The following is a 19,506-nucleotide window of genomic DNA, read 5'->3' as shown; positions in this document are numbered from 1 at the left end:
GATTTTTATTTTGTACACAAAATTTTTTCTGAAACACAATTTTGATTGTACATAAAATTTTTTCTGAAACAGTTTTTGTTTTGTACACAAAAAATTTCTGAAACAGAATTTTGTTTTCGTACACAAAAAATTTTTCTGTAAACATTTTTTCGTACACAAAAATTTTCTGAATCAGTTTTTTGTTTCGTACACTAAAAATTTTCTGAAACAGAATTTTATTTTGTACACATTTTTTTTTATTTCGTACATAAAAAAAGTTCTGAAACAAAAATTTAGTTTGATTTTTTTTCCGTAAAACATTGATTTATTTTACCGGTAAACTGATTCAGAAAAAAGAAATTGAAATCGCAGTACAGGAAAAGAATTTGATTTTAGGATGTGAAATAAAACACAGAATCATGTTTTTGTACATTTATTTTAGCATGTGAAATAGAATACAGAATTTCTTTTTCTTCAAAGGAAGACGTGTCCGTGACGGGTACAAATTCTGTAAAGAGAAAATAAAAACATATGAATATACATGGTAATATTTATTTTGTTTCCTGTGAAAGAAGAAAAACAGATTATTAACATAAACTAACTGATCAAGAGAGTAATGTGAGAAAAAGAAAAGCAAATGTGACGTACCTGAATTCCTTTTTTTTTCTCCACTGGTTTCTGCAAGGTGATGTCATCTGAGTTTGTCTCCGTTCGTGCATCGTTGAAGCATGTCCCGTGTTGCGGTTGATTCTTTGCCCCGTCTTTGGGAAGTGATGTTGGTGGTATTAGGAAAAAATATGGCTGTTATTCTGTTCTGGCTTTTTTATACCCATAGGGCAATGTCTCGTATGTGTCTGGTACTAATCGGCGTTTTTTATAGTTGAAACTGTACTTCTTTTCTTCAGGTTTTGTGACAAGATGATGATCGTGGGTTCTGTAAATTTTTTGCGGCGTGCTAATGGAGATTTTTTCACTCGATTGATTTATGATCATTTGCTCCAGACTATTGAAATTTAACTTTTGACTTGCAGTATAATTGAGTGTGAACCCACGAATTTTGCATACATAACTGGTTGATTTCGTGTCGGGGTTGTAGATTTCCAAGGCGTATTGTTTTGGGCCACCAGACACGAATTTTTTAATGTATGCTTTTGGTCCAATTGATTCCAGTTCATTTGACATTGAACCAAGAAATACTTCTGGTTCTATTGTGGGCTGTGATGGTCGCTGCGTGAATATTACGGAATCTGTATCGAAATATAGTACTCTTTCTTGCAGCAATTCTAAATATTTGTAGAGTTCCAGACGAGCTTGACACGTTGTAAATGCTCCAAGGACAACATTAGCATTGTTATTTTGTACTGGAACATCATCTTCATACTGCCAATAAAGGTATAACAACGAATCATTAACAGGTAAAATTTGGTTGACTTTTATATCTGGAGCAGTTAATTTCTGATACAGTTCTTTGGGATCATTAATGATGGTCGTTTGGCTGAAATTGTCTCTTATAGCGAGTCGTCCCCAGAAGGCATTCAAACAGAGTTTTGCAAGACTACGACGTGCTGAATTTGTCATTATATTTGCTGCATCCAAAGTTATGCCTTCACGTTGTTGTACCATTTGAATATACTGCTGCTTTTCTTCTTCGGTGACGCAATTGGCAGGCCAACCAGAAGCTTCCAGCTTAGATTTCAAAAATGTGTTAATGTATTCGCTGAATAATCCGCCAGTCTTGGTTTCTGGATCATATACGGTGATGTCGTAATCCCAAATTTCGTAAATTTCAATGACTTGATACCCAAGTTCAATGGCTTTTTGAATTTCATAGGACACCCACGTTCCTGTTAGACTTCGTTCAGTGTCGGTATGTGTACATTCAGAATCTTGATTTAATGCTGTGGTACAGGCAGTACAAAGTGGAAACAACAACTTCTTATTTGAGCGAAATGGCAGCACTGGATGAAACACATTTCTGCTAGGCAAAATCTTCAACTTGACCAATCCGTTGACATCTTGAATGTCGGGCATTTCTGGATCTCCCTGTAGATATATTCGTGGATGCCCTATTGGATACCGTCCACATTTATTCACATAAGGATACAGGGAAACGATATCCAAGAATTTTATTTCTTCGCCTTCATTTTCATTTGCGACGTGATACAATTTAATGGCATTAACACGGCCACCATAGAAGCTGTCTCTTGGATTTAATGGTGTCTTATTAATATAAGGATGTGTGCTTAAAGAAGAGGCCAATGCTGGATTGGATTTTAACACTTGACGAAATTCACATTCCCACATTTCATGTACTTTATATCCCATGGATCGTAATAATTTGATTTTACGCTGTGTTCTCTCGTAGCGATAGTTCATCGTTTCTTCGGAGTTCTCATAAATGGGCTGATCACGGCCTGTAGGGACACATAGAGGACAGCCATGGAATCTACAGCCTTCAAATTCATACACGTGTTCCTCTTTAGTGTCGGGATCTTTGTAGTAACCGTCCAGATGAAAACCAGCAACATAAACTTCTTTCCCTTTGGCCGCATGTAGAATTGGATGGCCCTCTTTTTCTTCCATGTAGGCAAGCCACTGCAAAGCAATCCGTGACTGATTGTTTCTGTGACGGTATCCTTGTGCAGGGAGAATGCTAATAGTATTGGGTTTTAAGAAATTTCGTCGAAATACTAAATTGCACGCACTCGCCAAAGTGATAGCCTCCAGGAAAGGATTGACGTGAGTTTCTTGTTCAAAAGTGGTCATGAAAGATATACAAGCCATTCGAAGTACGTTGACGTCCTGGACACAATAGTTCACCAATTCTTCTTGGAAAATAAACGTATCGTTCTGGTGATCGTTGTACCATGTCATGAATTTTTCTCGTTCATCCACTTTCATTTCATCTGCACCATAATAATGGATGTCCGGTAATTTTCCCACATACGCTTGATTTGCAGCAGTATTAAAAAAGTGTGGAAAATATCCTTTGGTCGCTGGTAAATGAAATGCCTTGGATAATTTACTTAAAGCCATTGGCATGAAATTTAAAGAGTCAATAAACGATAAGTGATTCACTTTCATGCTTAAAATTTTTGCTCCGTTCAAGATCAAGGTAGGTTTCAATTCATGTTCTTCCACTTAAGATTTAAGAATAAAATGACCATCATATCCCTTAGAATTATGTGCCAAAGATACAATAAGTTTGATGTTGGGTCGTGGTTGACGTAAATACGCAAGAAAGGCATTGATCGGATTATCTTGAAAAATATGTTCCCGCTGTCCACAAACTTCACACGGATGATGTATATCTTCATCTTGAACACAGTTGTAACATACTTGTTGGGCCACCAGTAAATTGGGCTTATGAATGAACGTGTCTTCATCGAAGAAAGTATCCTGTGTGGCTTCGATATCATAGAAAACAATCATAGCCTTCTTGGCATGTAACACTGATGGAACTCCAGGTTTTAATTGAGTCGTATCAGGCTTCATATAGCATTGGTGAGTAGACGTAACGTGTTTATGGCACACATTACAAAAATAATCTGTACAATCATGTTTTCTTTCCCCTGTATGGACAAACGAATAAATGCGTAGACATTTGGAACACTGTTTCACCATCTTGCATATTGGTTGGCCCTTATGATATGGTACAGTCAGATGATTTATATAGCATGTTTCACCATAAAATTCACGATTGCATTCTGGACACTGTTTCTCCGTATTGATCTTACTGCATGGCGGTTTCTGCAAACATTTCTCACACATGGCCGAACAGTTCTTGACGTGTGCAATACGATGATCATATTTTTTGTGGCATGCAGCACAATAGTATTTAGTAGAAAAAACAGACGTTAATGACGTGATGATGTCATAATGTGAATTGATGCACATTAAATTGATTGGAATCTTGTCTTTGCCACCCGGTCCTTCATACAGAATATCTTCTCCGGAAAAGCTGGTGTATACGGTAAGTTTATAATTTGTCAAGTAACGTTGCAATTGTCGCAATTCTTCCACGGATCCCCCATGATCTAAATTCACTGATGATCGAGACAAAAGTTCATGTACGTCAGGGAGAACAACACACTTGCTCTGGTTGTGATATTGTCTGTACAGTTTCTTGTTCGTATCCTTATATTTCTTTAAGCCAATAGCAATCACAATTGCATAAGCCAAACATTTCTTGTCGGTGTTTTTTACTCGTAAAATGCCTTTCTTGCACTTTAATAACTCGTCGTTTAATAAAAGACCTCGACGCACTAATCCAAATCCACGGGGCACATCCACATGATGAAAATGTACAATGAACGGTTCGTTCATGAGAAAACTATCGTTACTTTGAAGGATGCGATCAAAGGAAGCCCATAAAGTCTCCAGTGTCAAATTACTTGCACGCCGAAAAGATAAATAAAACGGTTTGTTCTTCTCATCATGAGATAAAATCGATAATCCAACCATCGATATTTCGTCGACATTTTCCAATAAGTAATCCAGCATCTGTTGAAAGGAGGCCTGAACCCATTCAACAATATCGGTGCCACTGGTCGGAGCATTAATTTGAATTTCCAGCATTCGTCCTTCAAGATTAAAACGCCGATAATGTCTATTGATTTCTCGCAAGACAGTAAAGCCAGAGGTAGCCATATTCAAATAGGAAAAAAGATAAGGTAAGCAAAAAGGAATAGGCAAAGAAAACAAATATCTAAAACGAGAGAAAAAAAACACGAATTAAAATTGAATTCAGAAAATCGCTAACACGTTTAACTGTATCAAAATGACTACACGATCAATCCTAAAAGAATTATCATATCTCAAATAGTTCTACTGTTAAAATTTTTATTGTCGTCATACTGGAAATCAAACCCGGGACCAACATCAACATGTAAATGACCTAAGTTTCTGTAGTGATAAAAAGAATGAATGAAATTGTTTTTCTAACTGTGTTGAGAGAATCATTGTAGTAAGCATTTTTCCTCTGACACTGAACTTTAAAACGTATGACGAACATGAAACGAAAACAAAATCTCATGCGCTTGCTTTTCTCGAGCTAAGACAAGGAAGACTCGAATTCGTTTCTCGGCGGGAGATCAGATCCCACATTAAACTGCAAGTCCACGTCTCACGTTGTAGGGAACAAATTCGTGCGTAGTTTCTTTGTTTACGTTAATGGTAACTTTCAGAAACTGAGCTAAGTGGTTAGCGTTACGCACATCTGGCCCGGGTTCAACACCCAGTATGCGCTCAGATTCAACATTAAGCTGTACTCCTAGCCCCCCACTACTGAAAGGACGCTAAACCAAAATCAACAAATTTCTCGTGCTTACTTCTAATGTGTGGGATGTGGCCCGGGTTCAACACCCAGTATGCGCTCAAATTCAACATTAAGCTGTATTCCTAGCACCCCACTACTGAAGGGACGCTAAACCAAAATCAACAAATTTCTCGTGCTTACTTCTAATGTGTGGGATTCCCGGTCAAGTAAGTGAGGGTTATTCTTCCATTTGCTAAATATTTCATGCTAAAATAAAAAAAACAGTGATAACAATGTTATTCTCATGCAAAAGCACTCCATTGATATTAAGAAAACACGGTTGATACTTACCTCAAATTCAAGGAACGGAGTAAAGTCACGCTGTCACTAGAGGTACACCTTCGTTCATTCAAGATCTTCGTGAAAGTAGGATTTGAAAATGAAATTAAGAATTTTATTTAGGTCTGAAACGGTTCAACTATAAAGTGACATCACTATCAGCCAATCAGAAACGAGGAAAATGAATCAATGACATCACGGAGAACCAATGAAAACACAGCTTTCATCATGTATCATGAGCCGAAACATGATGTAACATTCGATCGTAACGTCTTTTCTCCTTACACATCAATCGTTACGACATCTAGTATCGCAATTTTGATCATGACATCATACCGTTGACTCGTTAGTTTAATACGACATTCAAATTACCACATCTAAAATGTGATTCATTTTCCTTAAACTTGATTGAAAAAATGTAACACTCATCCATATGTTATGAAAGTGTCTTTGACATAAATGTAAAGTTGAGCTTTAAAAGTCCGTCAGCTGAGAAAAATGCTGATGTAGTACTCTTCGTAAAAGCACATGCTGCAATTTCACAATAACAAACTTCTATGCTTAACAACGAGCAGAAATGTGTAATGTAACATAATCTGATCATGTTCTTTTCATACGCAAAACTGCTCGCACTGAAGTTGGCATGGTGGCTCAGCGTTTTTTTTTTCTGATGTGTGAGGCCTCTGCTTCAATCCTCAAGCAAATAAGTTTATGATGTTTTCTCATTTCATCATTTCTTATCGTCATCCTTTCAATTAGCTTCGAAGGGTGTGAAAATTTCCTAACACTAGCACCAAGAATCAAACTCGGGACCATTGCATAGTAATCAACACACGTGTACGGTCGCTTAGCGCTTGTCTCTACTGTGTGATGTCCCTGCTTCAATCCTCAGTCAAGGAAGTTCATGTTTTTCCTGTTTCGGTCTATCACCATCGTTTTCGCGGAAACATTAAATTAACTTCAACATTTCCAAGAATCGAACTCGGGACAATTGCAAGGTATCCATGTTCACACCTGAAGCGGAACAAAATGGATCACAAAGTGCTTATCAAATTTAAGGAAATCATTTTAAATATGCCTCCATATAACGTAATAATGCTCCAAAGGGAACGATAACTCCCAAAATAAATCATTGTACTCTATTATACAACGAAAATGTCTCGTGAAAGATAATAGGATAAGTTAAAAAAAACGTCCAAATTTTAATATTTTTATACTCATCAAAGAGTACGAGGTGCGATACTCCCCTCCCTCCCCCAACTCCTGATGTAAATCAATGTGATCTTATGTGTCCTGAGTGATCCCTGCCCCTGAGTAAACATAAGCAAAAATATTTCAATAGGTAATGCAATCCCGGGCCAAAACATCTCTAATTCATTCACTATGGTCCATGTGTGGGGGGTCCCAAAAGTGAAATAGGGTCACCCCAACGTCAAACAATCACATTACCTCAAACCAAATACCTCAACTTCATTCGCACCAGTAAGGGAGGTGGTGGCTCAATGGTAGAGCGTTCACCTCTGCTGTATGGGGTCCCTGGTTCAAACACCGCAAAAAGTAGTTTTGTGGTGGGTAACATTATGCTCCAGTTTCCTCCCACACTTTCATTCCTTTCTCATCGTCACCTTTAGCCTAATCGTGGGACGTAAAACTAAAGATTTCATTTGCACCAGTGTTAGTCCATCTCATCAAAGGGATAACAATCCGAACCGCATGAGCTCCTGTCGGGAATCGAACCCTGGTCTCCCACGTTAAAGGCGCATACGCTAACCGGTTAGCCACGGAGGAACTCCAAAGTTTTCGAGTTTCATATTAATACTAATTTATACTATTACTGGGGTCTACTAATTCATAATGTAATAGGTCATCAAGAAAGAGATCAAACCTTGTTTTGGTAATTTTATACCCATAAAAGGGAATGAAACAAGCCATCATAAGCTCCAAGCTAAAAATCCCAGTTCAGTGACGTCACACGAACATATTAGATCGAACCAACTACCTCTAATTCATTCATACCAGTAGAGGTGCGGTGGCTCAGTGGTAGAGCGTTCACCTCTGCTGTATGGGCCTTTAGCCAACCGGCATAATCGTGGGACGTAAAACTAAAGATTTCATTTGCACAAGTGTTAGTCCATGCATAACAATCTCCAAATTTATACCATAAAAGGGAACGAAAGCATTCGTAAACCTGTACTATTTCATAACGTAATGAATCATCAAGACCATATTTTTAGTAATTTTAAAGAATCATCATGACCTCTGATCCAATATTCCCAATTCAATGACGTCATAACATGGCCAAGGTACCTCTGATTCATTCGTACCATCGTGCATGGCCCCTGAATAAGCATAAGCAAAATTTCAATAGGTGACGTAATCCCGGGCCAAAGCATCCCTGATTCATTCACTATGGTCCATGGGGGACCCAAATTGGATTATTAAAAGTTAGGCCAAGTGGGGCAATTACTACTCAGACAAGTTGACCGAGAGTTACCAAATTTTGATCACGGATACCTTGGTCCAGGTCCCAGTCTAAGGCGAAGCGTTTTTGTCAAAATTGGAACCAGGGGGTCTCAGGGGGGCGTTTAGCGAGACATGCAGTAAAAGTAATCCAAATTGATCGACATTAGTGTCAAATCCATAGTTTTCACGGTCGCTGAGATCAATGGTGACACTTCCATCAGCGATGACTTGCAAATTCAGCTACTACTGTATGCGGGCCGGGTGTCAGCGGGTGAGGAATACCGAGACATGTATAAATAGCCCATATTGATTGATACTAGTGTCAAATCCATAGTTTTCGCGGTCACTGAAATGAATGGTGATACTTCCACAGGTATTGACTTCCAAATACAGCCCCCATGCGAAGAATGGGTATATTAAGCTAGTATTACAATAAATGGACTGCTTGGATGCCAAGAACTAGTACAGATAAGTACCATTCACTTCTATGAATAGGTATTTTTTAAAAGGATTTTTGTAAACACTAAGTTATAAAACAATGAACTACATACAGTAGTTATGGTTTTGGTTCCCAACATAAAAGAAATATGGATTGTTCATGAGATATTGAACTTCAACTTTCACTCCTGGAAATTTCAATTTTGGAGTTAGGCCACTTGGCATCAAAGCAGTTCACTGTAAGATAAATACATTCCGCACATTAGTAACATAGTTGTTCAGGGGCCTTCGATTTCCATCCTCTCAAATGAAAGCTGAACGATTGCTTGATACATGCTGACTATATAGGAGAAATAGTGTATTAAGTTTTCCAGCTTTGGTGCGTATCCGTATTTACTCTCTGATATAACTTTAAGTTCACACTCAAATCGAGCTAATTGTTTAATGCATTTCGAAAGCTTTTGTTTTTATGCAGCTCATTAAGGAAAATCTATTTCATAATCGTAACATTTATGTACTAAGAAACTATGAACGTAAAGTGGACTCGACATAGCCCCGTGGCCGCTGTGACTCAGTGGCACAGCTCTCACCTTTGGTGTGTGAGAACTCTGATTCTGTGTGTGTGTGTGTGAACTCCGCGGCTAGTGTACGCGTCTTTACCGTGAAAGACTCGGGTTCAATTCCCGGCGCGAACTCATGTAGTTCGGATTCCACGTTAATCAGTAGGTCTACATTTCATATATCCTCGCTGCTGAAAGAGACGGTAAAGTCAAAATCAACTCAACAATATATATGTGTGTGTGCTTATGTGAATTTCCTCGTGACTGTATGGTTAACACATACGCCTTGATCGCGGGAGACTCTGGTTCGATTTACGGTGGAAGCTCATGAAGTTGTTACCGGCATCCCACTTTAAACTGTAGATCCATGCCCTATATAACCATAGATATAATATATATGCCTTTGATACACTTATTTTCCGACTTGGAAGCCATCGAAAATTTCCGGACACAGAGTCCCGTAGACCGAAAATGAGAAACATGGGTACAGAGTAAAACAGCCATAGAAATTTAAGCTTTTTAGGCTAACTTAATCCTTACATATAATGCAACTAGCTTGGCCAAGTTATAATGGAGGAAATGCTATCATTGCAACACTCTGAGAATAGAAAATGCTCGTCAGGTATTACTACCCCCCTCTCCTGCAGAATGAAAACCCTGACTAAAACTCACTATATATATATATATATATATATATATATATATATATATATATATATATATATATATATATATATATATATATATATATATATATATATATATAACTATTTTGTGTAATGTAACAAACAGTGGCGGATAGTATTCATGTTTCCTTGCAGAGGTCCTTACGAGGGTTCGCTTCCATCTTCCTCTCCCCAAGAACTAAAATAAATTAAAAAATTGCTATTACTTGTTAATCTTGTACAAAGGACGCAATTAAAGTCCCAGTGTAACACCCCTTCATATTTAGATTTTTCCCCTGGAAGAAAACCAGTTATTATTGTTTCTTGATTTCTCAGTCTCACCTACATAAACATACGAATAGAATTACAGGATAGGACATGTTTAGATTGCTTGCACTTGACATCTAACTATATTTCTCATCAAATGTGTCACAGATAAAAGTTTCCGTTTGTACTGCCTCTATTTTCTGGTACATATGTTTCATTTATGTTATGTTGCTAAAATTCGTTAGGAAACAAGTACAGACTGCGCCCGTGTGCCTGACAAAACGTAAATGTACTGGATAATTATTTCTTCACTTTCTTCCAGAAAAAAAGTAACCCATCTCATGTCGGCTAACAAAAGGAGGTAGCGGACCAAAGATAGCCGTTGTTTACCTAAGGTCGTTACACAGCAGGGGTTTCATTCAGTCAGAGGGAAAAGAAAAAATAATTTAAGGTTTCTACATTTGTTTTGAACTGCAATATACTTCTTCCTTTTATTTTAAGAACCATTTCCTTCTCATTTGTCTGCATCAGAAAAAAATGCAAAAAAATCACTAGAATGTGCCTATTTACCCAAAATATGTACTAGATCACTAGTTCAATAGTAAAATCACTAAATCTAGTACGAAATCATAAATGTGGCATCCCTGGGTTGGAGCGAAAGTAATGGTTGGAGTAAAAACTAGTCCGTATTTCTACTGCGTTCTGTTGTTGAATTCACAGAAATGTTCAAAAATAAATTCAAGAAGTAAAACACGATCCTACAAAAGACTGTTTACTTGCTCACTGGTTTTCGTATTGTGAACTGAAACTCAAGTGCGCAGTCATGTTGAATACTTCTGTCCCTTTCTAATTTACAACTTGAGGTGGGATGAGGGTCAGGATAGATCTACTGATATACCGCTAAAGGAAGTGCTTCAGTACAGAGTCGGAAGCGGTATGTATTGTTTATACTACTTACAACGTTACCCCCCACATAAATTATAAATTCACCCTTTCTCCCTTCCCTTTTTCGAATACAACGAACCGACTCTTGCTGAAGAAAGATGCTAAAAGAAAATTAAAACATCTGAGTCTAAACTTTCTTTGAAGCGCAGTCTTTTGTATTTGTAAGGTTTTGCGAGTGTTTTCGAGATAGCCAAATCTTTTACCATGGACTCCTGCTGCGAACTGACCGTGAGTAAACACCCGATCTCGCTGTGCTCAATTTCTCTCGCAATGGGCTTGTTGTTTCCAAAACAAATAGGAAATTACCTTGTGCTTTTGCATTTCTGCACGCACACATGTACCATTGTTGTTTTAATGATCAGAAGAAATATCAAAACCATCCGATATATATGATACGAAACAGCTAACAGAGGGAGGCAAAGATAAAAGTAGGCCTATACCAAGTTTTCCGCGTGGTACCATTACGGAGAATAAATATTTGATAAAGTCACTTAGATGCGCTTAAACCTATTCCATCTGTCCTTATAACTTTTCTGGTCTCATCAATTTCTCAGGAGAATACGTACAACATATGTCCAAATTCCATATATACTCTTTCTAAACTAATGAGTAAACTCATTAAGAACACCAACTGATATCAATAAACACGATATTAAACAATACTTTATACTTCTATCATTTGGTACACATCTCTATGAAGTACAGCTTGTTTCTTTTCGAAATAGCTCCTTCGTGTCACAGCTGTGGTTAGTTTTGTTTTGTGTTAGGATCAAAGAGAGAAATGCAACATTTGCTTCGCGGTGAAGTTATATATATATTATTAAGATGAGCGGTGATAAGCGAGGTTTAACAAAGAGTGCCTTTCGGATGCACAATTTAACGGGTAGTTGCAGTCCGTGTTGAGAATCGAACCAAAGCTATGTAAGACATGTTATGACAAATCCAAAAGGTGTGTTGTATCGGTGCAGTACCAGTTTTTCACGTTTTTCAAAATGTTCCAAAACCCAAAGAATAATCTTTAATTTCTGATATTTTAGTCGTCACGAATTACAATTTTATAATGTAGTCAATGTTTATAATTCCTGGGCAGTTGGGCGTTTAAACTAATGACATCATAATAAAGTCAAAACCATAATTTTGAGTTGAATTGATTCTGAGTTTAACGTCCCGTTCAGCAGCGAGGCTATGTGAGACGTGGACCTACTGATTAACGTGGAATCCGAACCACATGAACTCCCACCGGGAATCAAGCCCAGGTTTCCCACGCCAACGGCAAGTATGCTAACCGTTAGCCACGAAGGAGCTCCACCATAATTTTAGTGGGCGTTAAGAAATATCTCGCCAGTGCTTTTACAATAAATAAAATTTTATAAGTATTAAAGAATAGTGGTAAGAGATTTTATAATAGCTTTTTTATTTATGAGATATGAGTATTTAAAAAAAACAACTAAAGAATAGGTTAGCGGAACCACAAAAGACTTTCTTATAAATACATACGCACCTTACTCACCTTTTATAATTGCCATGCTTACGTTCTCCATAAAAAGAGAAATTCTCTTTTAGTGATACTTTACACAAGATCATGAAGTGGGTTCAAATTTAATTAAAGGCAAAATACAATACAATAATCCACAAATATTGCCTCAAGTGAGTTTAAAGATTTCTAAATACTAGTGCGAAACCGGGCTCTGCCGTTGCGATCGATTTACAGGTCTTGAGACGAAAGTAAGAAGGGACTTACTCACACAGTAAGTAAAAACAATTAATATGCCTGTAACTTTCCCCCAAATGGGCGTATCTTAAAACTAACCTCACCATTATTTTTCTAATTAAATTCTAGCCCGAAATTATGTATCATATTACCCTATTCCCATTTTGAAAACTTGACCTTAATTCAAAATGGTGGATCATCAAGGTCATATCTACCATACGACTTCCCCCCAGGACTTATATGTATCCACATGGTTTTTCTTCACTTTTCTTCATTAACGCTCCGTTTACAAAGGGTAGTAAGGGACTTCTGTAGTAATCTCTAATAACCACATTACAACTCTTAAAAGTTATTAAAAAAAATAGAAAACATGCACCATGGCAAAAATTTGTCATCACAAGTAATGATGCATACATGCCTTCTATCAGCAAAAAAGTTTCATTGAAATTGGAGCCGGACATTTGAGGGATGTCCCTTGTGGGATGTGATTGAACGTGACGTCAGAGCACATCGCCCCCTTCCCGGAATTTACGGGAATTAGGTGACCTGAGTGAGCACATGTGGTGCCAGCTCTCTCCAACGACCTATCAAGGATCATTGCGTGTATGCCAAGACGTGTCGCCGTTTTTATCCATGTCAAAAGTCGACGTACTGACAATTAGGTACGTAGTCATGATAGTCTGGCTGATGTGTGCGTATATTTTAACTCCTACATTTTGTCTCGACTCGAATTTCGAGACGTCTCGACTCGAATTCGAGTCGAGTCGAGACAGAGACTGTCGAGTCGAGACACGAGTCGAGACAGAAACATATTTTCGAGTCGAGACACGAGTCGAGACAACATTTTCTCGAGACGAGTCGAGACAGGCTTAAATCTCGACTCGACTCGACTCGAATGCATCCCTAAACTGAAAGATTTATTTTTTTCGCATTTTTGTAGTAATTGGTAATTAACAACAAATCCATTTTTGTTTGACGTGAATTAGGACGATTTCACGAGAATTTACGATATAAAATTTACATATATTTCAAACTTAAAGCATGTGCGTGGTGTGTATTTGTCCTGTACACTTCCTGTTCGTAATAAATTTGATTCGGCATCTGCACAGTTTATATCCAGAATAATTAAATACGTGTTGCAGTAACAAAATTTAAACCTGTCTTTTTAATCGTAACATTAAAAGAGCATAGTGCACTCTATCAAATTCATTCAATTCAATCATAGCTGCCTTTTTTTTTTTTTTTTTTTTTTTTTTTTTTTTTTTTAACGATAAGAATGACTACACCTTAATGTAGGTAGTAGAAAGCAAATTGTGATAGTGCAGTTTTACAATAAGTCGTCTAATTTTAAAATATTAAACTCCGTCTAATTTCTCTACTAGATAACCCCTTAGACTTCCGATAGATTCTTGGGCACTACTGACGTCATTTCCGCATAAACATGGCGTGGGGTCGTTTTCAGCGGACGGAGCATAAAGGTAAATTTACATTATTAATATTACATATAAAAAGATATATTTCGTCCGCTGTTCTTTTAAATTAAAATAAATTATAAGTAGTGGAAATCCTTATTGGTGAAGTGTGAATGTGGGAATAAACGGAAGAACCCCATGAAAACCCATAAACACAATGTTCTTTACCATAGATTTGCGTGGCCAGGGATCGAAATAGAGTCCCCTCACACCAGGGGCGGATCCAGGACCGACTTCTGGGAAAGGGGGGCGGTGAGTTGTCATACTGCTACTTTTAAGGGCTCCAAACTTTGGGATGGGTTTTATTTATATATATAAAATGAGAAAGCTTCCTCTTCGGGGGAGGGGGCGATCGCCCCGATCACCCCCCTGGAATCGCCCCTGCCTCACACCAAAGGTGAGCGTTCTACTATTGTTTGGTATTACTAACAGATTCGATAGAAAGACGCAAATAGGAACATCGAGGGGACTTAAAGAACGCCCATGCTTTTCAGAGGAGTTCGAATCCCCAATGGATTATGTCTCGTGATCAGAGGACGAACGCCCGAGACCACTAACTCTCCGTGTCCCTATCTTTAATTATCAAGAAAGAAACTTCGAGATAGCAGATTCTACTAGAAAAAGGACATTTGTGTTTATTGTTTTAACTATCTAATTTGAAAATAATAGTAATGATAAGTTATTATTCTATTTTTTAAAAAAGACATGAACTGAATAGGTAACTGATAATGGTATTATTTTAGCTTATCAGCCCTGAAAAGTAGTAACATCCTTCAGTTAAAATGAATCACTTTCTGGTCACCAGTTTTTGTTTTAAAGGAAGAGCTTCTTGTTATGTGTTGTTGACTTTTTTTTTTTTTTTTTTTTTTTAAGTGCAAGGGAAGTCAGTGTATCATTCATGATTATATTACTTCAAATTAATAAGATCTCTTCATGTTACTGCTTAATAACACCAGAACACGAAAAACAAAAGTGAAAGAAGCAATTAGAAAGTTCGTGCGTTATGTAAAGCAGTGTTTAACGTACTAGTTCCTATACAATTAAAAAAAATAAAAGTACAATGTACACAAAGAAACATAACAACGACCATGGAACAATTTTTGTTTAGCCCAAACAAGAAGAAAAAGAATGACGAAGTTAAGAAATCAGACTTCTCACACATACGAACGTTGACCCAAATTTTCAGTGTAAATGAAAATTCAATTGTCTTTACAGCAATTACAGACCCACGGCTATTCTACTTTAAGATATAATATACTGTTCATGGCTATTTCTAGCATCAGTTACAAATACAGCTGATGAGAGAAAAAAAAATCCAGGTTGGTAAGAGAGTCTATTAGACTAATCTACATCTACCGAAGAACAATGTGAAAATTTGAAGACCTGAATTGCAGAACATCCCAAGTTCACTGGAGTGCTTTTGTGATTTTAGAAGAAAGACAAGGAGATTATACTTGGCATGCTATTCTGTTTAGCTGAAATTATTTTGTATTTTTTTTTTTTTTAATGTTTTGATTTGGATTTATGTATTATACAAGTAAATAGTCCTTAAAACATAGATGCTAAAATAAAAAAAAAAAAATACGCAAAATACGAAGAAACAAGAGTGAACTTGGGATGTTATGCAATTCAGGTCTTCAATTGATTACACAGTGCGATTCGAAAGTCCCCGAGCTCTGAATCGAAATAATTCAAATTTATTAAGAGAATGAAGTCATGCATGCACAAGATCCATTTTATTCACTAAATACCTATATTTTGTATGGAATACAATTCATTCTAGTTACATTTTCTCAGGTTACTACAAAAATCCGACGTTACCTTTATATAATGTTTAAAATCTTCTCCATTAACTTTCAAGTCACAAATTGACCAGGTGACACATATTAGTTGCCAATCATTTCGATGTGTTAACTGAGATATCCCTTAGGGCTCTTTTATATAGTAGAAAATACCATAAATCTTCAAACGTCCTCTCAGATAAGTCCACAAATAAAAGAAAACTGGTGGATTCAAATCAGGTGAGCAAGCATACCACAAATACTTCGATATCAGTCGATCTTGGAAGAGTTTGTAGCATTTTCGTGCCCATGTCCCTTTGTCCCGTCCTACTGAATCCAACAACAATGCTTTTCCTCTTTTAGCATAGTCACTAACTCAGTGATAATGTCAGCTTACATACGTGAGCTTACAGTTATGTCAGAATCATAATTCACTGCCTACAAATCTTTCAGTTTAAGTCCCACGATTATGTTCTTCAGACTAAGGAAAACAATGATTAAGGTACGTGAATGATGGTGGAAGAATTGGTGGAACGAGAATGAGGGAAGAAACGAAAGTACCTGAGAAAACCCACCGACAGGATGTTATTCACCATAAACCTCCTGACACGTGTTCGTCGCTAGACTAGAAGTAGTTCGGCCGATCGCTAACAGATTGTGCTGGAGCGGCTGAGGCCCACAAAAGAGCTGTTACGCCAAGTGGTGTGGTGGTGGTATACGGGAGGAGGATGGAAGGAGAATATACTTTAAGCGAAACACATCATCAACTATGTATCTCTTAAAACAATATGAATTTATATTGTTTTATAAAATATATTTTAAATTCTACCATCTCTAAGGTTTATTGTTAACACAACACACCTCTTCGTTACTTATTTGTATTAGGGACTTACCACTAGGGAAGCTTTTAGTATTATTACTATTTCTTATATAGGGAGGGAATGTAATCTCTATGTTTTACGTCCCATGACTGTTCTGTACGCTGATGGAGAAGGATGATTAATGAAAGTGAATTATTGTGAAAGAATTAGTGGAATAAGAATGTAGGAGGAAACAGAAGAACCGTGAGGAAACATATAGACATGATGTTGTTTATCACAAACTTACATGGATGGAACGGAACCAGTGACCTTCGCACCACTGAGTACATGTCTCATTACTCATTGTGTATATTATACCTAGGTTTATATTTAACTTTTAATTTCCTTTAACTTTAAATGCTATAACTGATCTTTTGTCTGTTTCATTTTCTATGAATTATACCTTTTTGTTCTATTCTTATCTTGTACGCATGTAACTTATCAAAGGAATACTGCAGACGCAGAAGTGTCATATGAGAATTCGCTTTCGTGTATAAATTGAAGTACTAATTTTGTTACTTTAATTTTGGTTTTAATAATATGTTAATCTGAAAAAGAAAACTATGGAAGAACACATTGAAAAGTGTATAAATGAACATATGAGTAGGTCTGTGAAATAAAATATACAGCATAAATGTATCAGTGAATCGCACGTATTACGCAACAATATTATGAATGACACAAAATGACACAGATATAAAAATGACTCAATAGAATGACACGAAATATGAGAACTAATACATTTCCCAGTAGTCAGAGTTATTTCAATGCATTGTTTGATATTTTATGTCATCATTTTGAAACTGTACGCAAACTTACATTACTGTGTGCAAATTTACCCTATAAAAGTGTTTTTCTATTTTACACAGTTTGGATTTCAAGACATGGACGTGCAATTTCCCGTGGTATTGGCATCACACATGCTTTCAGCGTAGACTGAACCAAGGTCCAGGCATGTACTTACTACCCAGCTCCTCCAGAGTCATTTAACTATAAAGAAACTTAGAAATCCACGTAAATGCAGTTCATTAGAAAGGAAACAGTAGCTCAGTAGTAGAGCACTTCCTCTAGTGCAAGGGGTCGTAGATTTTTCCGAGATTCTCCCGTTTCCTTTCACCAATTATTTTCCAATCATCGATCTCATTTAGTCTACAGGCCATAATAGTGGGACGTACACAGAAAAATCCGTTCTCATGACAGTGGTATATTGTACAAATTAACGGAATCCTCTTGCTTACTACGGAAATCAGTACGGAGCATATGTTATCAGTATGCTGCATAGGCACTGCCCTTAGATGTTACATCATGTCGTTGCAGAATATCTGATATCTAACAATCTTCCTTATATTACATACATATATGTATGTTGTCTTCGTCAGCTATATGTTATAATTATACGCCCATTTGTATGCGAAATCCTGACCGTCTATATTGTTTCATACGGAAAGTACGTATAGATGGAACACTTATACAGAAAGTATTATAAAACATGCGTTTTCAGTTATACGTTTGTTGTACGTTAAGTCCAAAAACTACGGGATTTACAAATGTAACATACGATTTTACGTAGGTCACATACAATTTTTTTCTCAGTGTAAATCTGAAAGACTTCGCTTCACTTCAGCTATTATTGAATTTACAGGACAGACTAGTCTCTGTTGCATATTGAATTCAATTTAGTTACGACGCTAACGGTCGAAAATTCAGTGTTCGAAATGGGAAATGAGAAGTCTATAATCACACTATGCCTCAGTTCGTACATATATTTTAACTATTACATATATTAGCGATAACTTCAAGAAATATACACCAATCTCAAACTCTAAATCACCATATTTGATAAAAAATGATTGTTTTTGCATCACAGTTCAAAATCTTACTTTTAACTGTCATGGAGACTCACACATCTCCCGTCACTATAGCAACGTACAAACAGAAATATATCTAGATCAATTGACATATATTGCTTACATTATTTCTTTCTTCTTATTCTTCTACAAAATGCTCGAGCACTGCTGCCCAGATTACGAATGAATATATAAAATATATAACGTTGTCGTTGCAAGTCCTGGTATATTTTTGTACTTCAATATTCAACTATACCGTCCAATAAAGTGTCGAATTTTGCTATGAAAGTAGATAACCTAACTTTTCTCTCTCGCATAATTTATTTATTTACATATTGATGAAAGTGTCACCACAGCCAAAGACTTGATTTGGTCACATAAAAGAAAAAGACACATAATTAAAGAGATCATAAGAAATATATTACATAAAATTAAAATAAAACATAAAGGAAGCAACTTCAAGCAATAACTTATAAAACACAAAAGCTATGTAAATTTGAATAATACAATACACTGTATTTGCATAGAATTGTTCAAGGAGAAAAATATTTTTAAAAAAATGTAATACAGAAGGGTATACTTTGACATGCTAATTTAATTACAAAAATTGTTTATCATAATAATTCTTAATTCTTTACTCATCATTGAGGAAAATAACATACAACTAAAGCCTTCAATTGATCATATCAAAAAAAAAGAAAAAGAAAAAAAAGAAAAAAAGAAAATAGAAAAGAAAGAAAGAAAGAAAAGAAAAGATAGGTGAGTAAGGAAATAATGAAAAATATATTCCACAAAACTAAAAACCGTGAAAAAACATAAAACAACAAAAAATAACAGTTAGTAAAACACAAAACGTACGTAAAAATTGTTAACAATATACACTATGGAAACATGTACAGTAATTGTCCTAAAAAAAATAATA

The 19,506-nt window shown here is 36.4% G+C and overlaps 1 protein-coding gene across 1 annotated transcript in view; it reads right to left on the bottom strand.

The window, feature by feature from the left end:
- Window positions 1-396: 396 nt before the first annotated feature.
- Window positions 397-19,506, bottom strand: part of LOC145667630 (uncharacterized) — a 46,174-nt gene continuing 27,064 nt past the window's right edge. Inside the window, exons 2-3 of the mRNA XM_081735091.1 lie at window positions 628-1,877; window positions 397-487 (exon numbers count right to left, since the gene is read on the bottom strand). Coding sequence (XP_081591217.1) covers window positions 784-1,877 — 1,094 coding nt within the window. The 3' untranslated portion in view covers window positions 397-487; window positions 628-783. The remainder of the gene's footprint in view (window positions 488-627; window positions 1,878-19,506) is intronic.

Source organism: Thermobia domestica, chromosome 13 (genome assembly GCF_964235325.1).
Source record: "Thermobia domestica chromosome 13, izTheDome1.hap1.1, whole genome shotgun sequence".
NCBI lineage: Eukaryota > Metazoa > Arthropoda > Insecta > Zygentoma > Lepismatidae > Thermobia > Thermobia domestica.
Note: the sequence above shows the minus strand (reverse complement) of the source record. Positions and strands in the feature narration are given on the sequence as shown.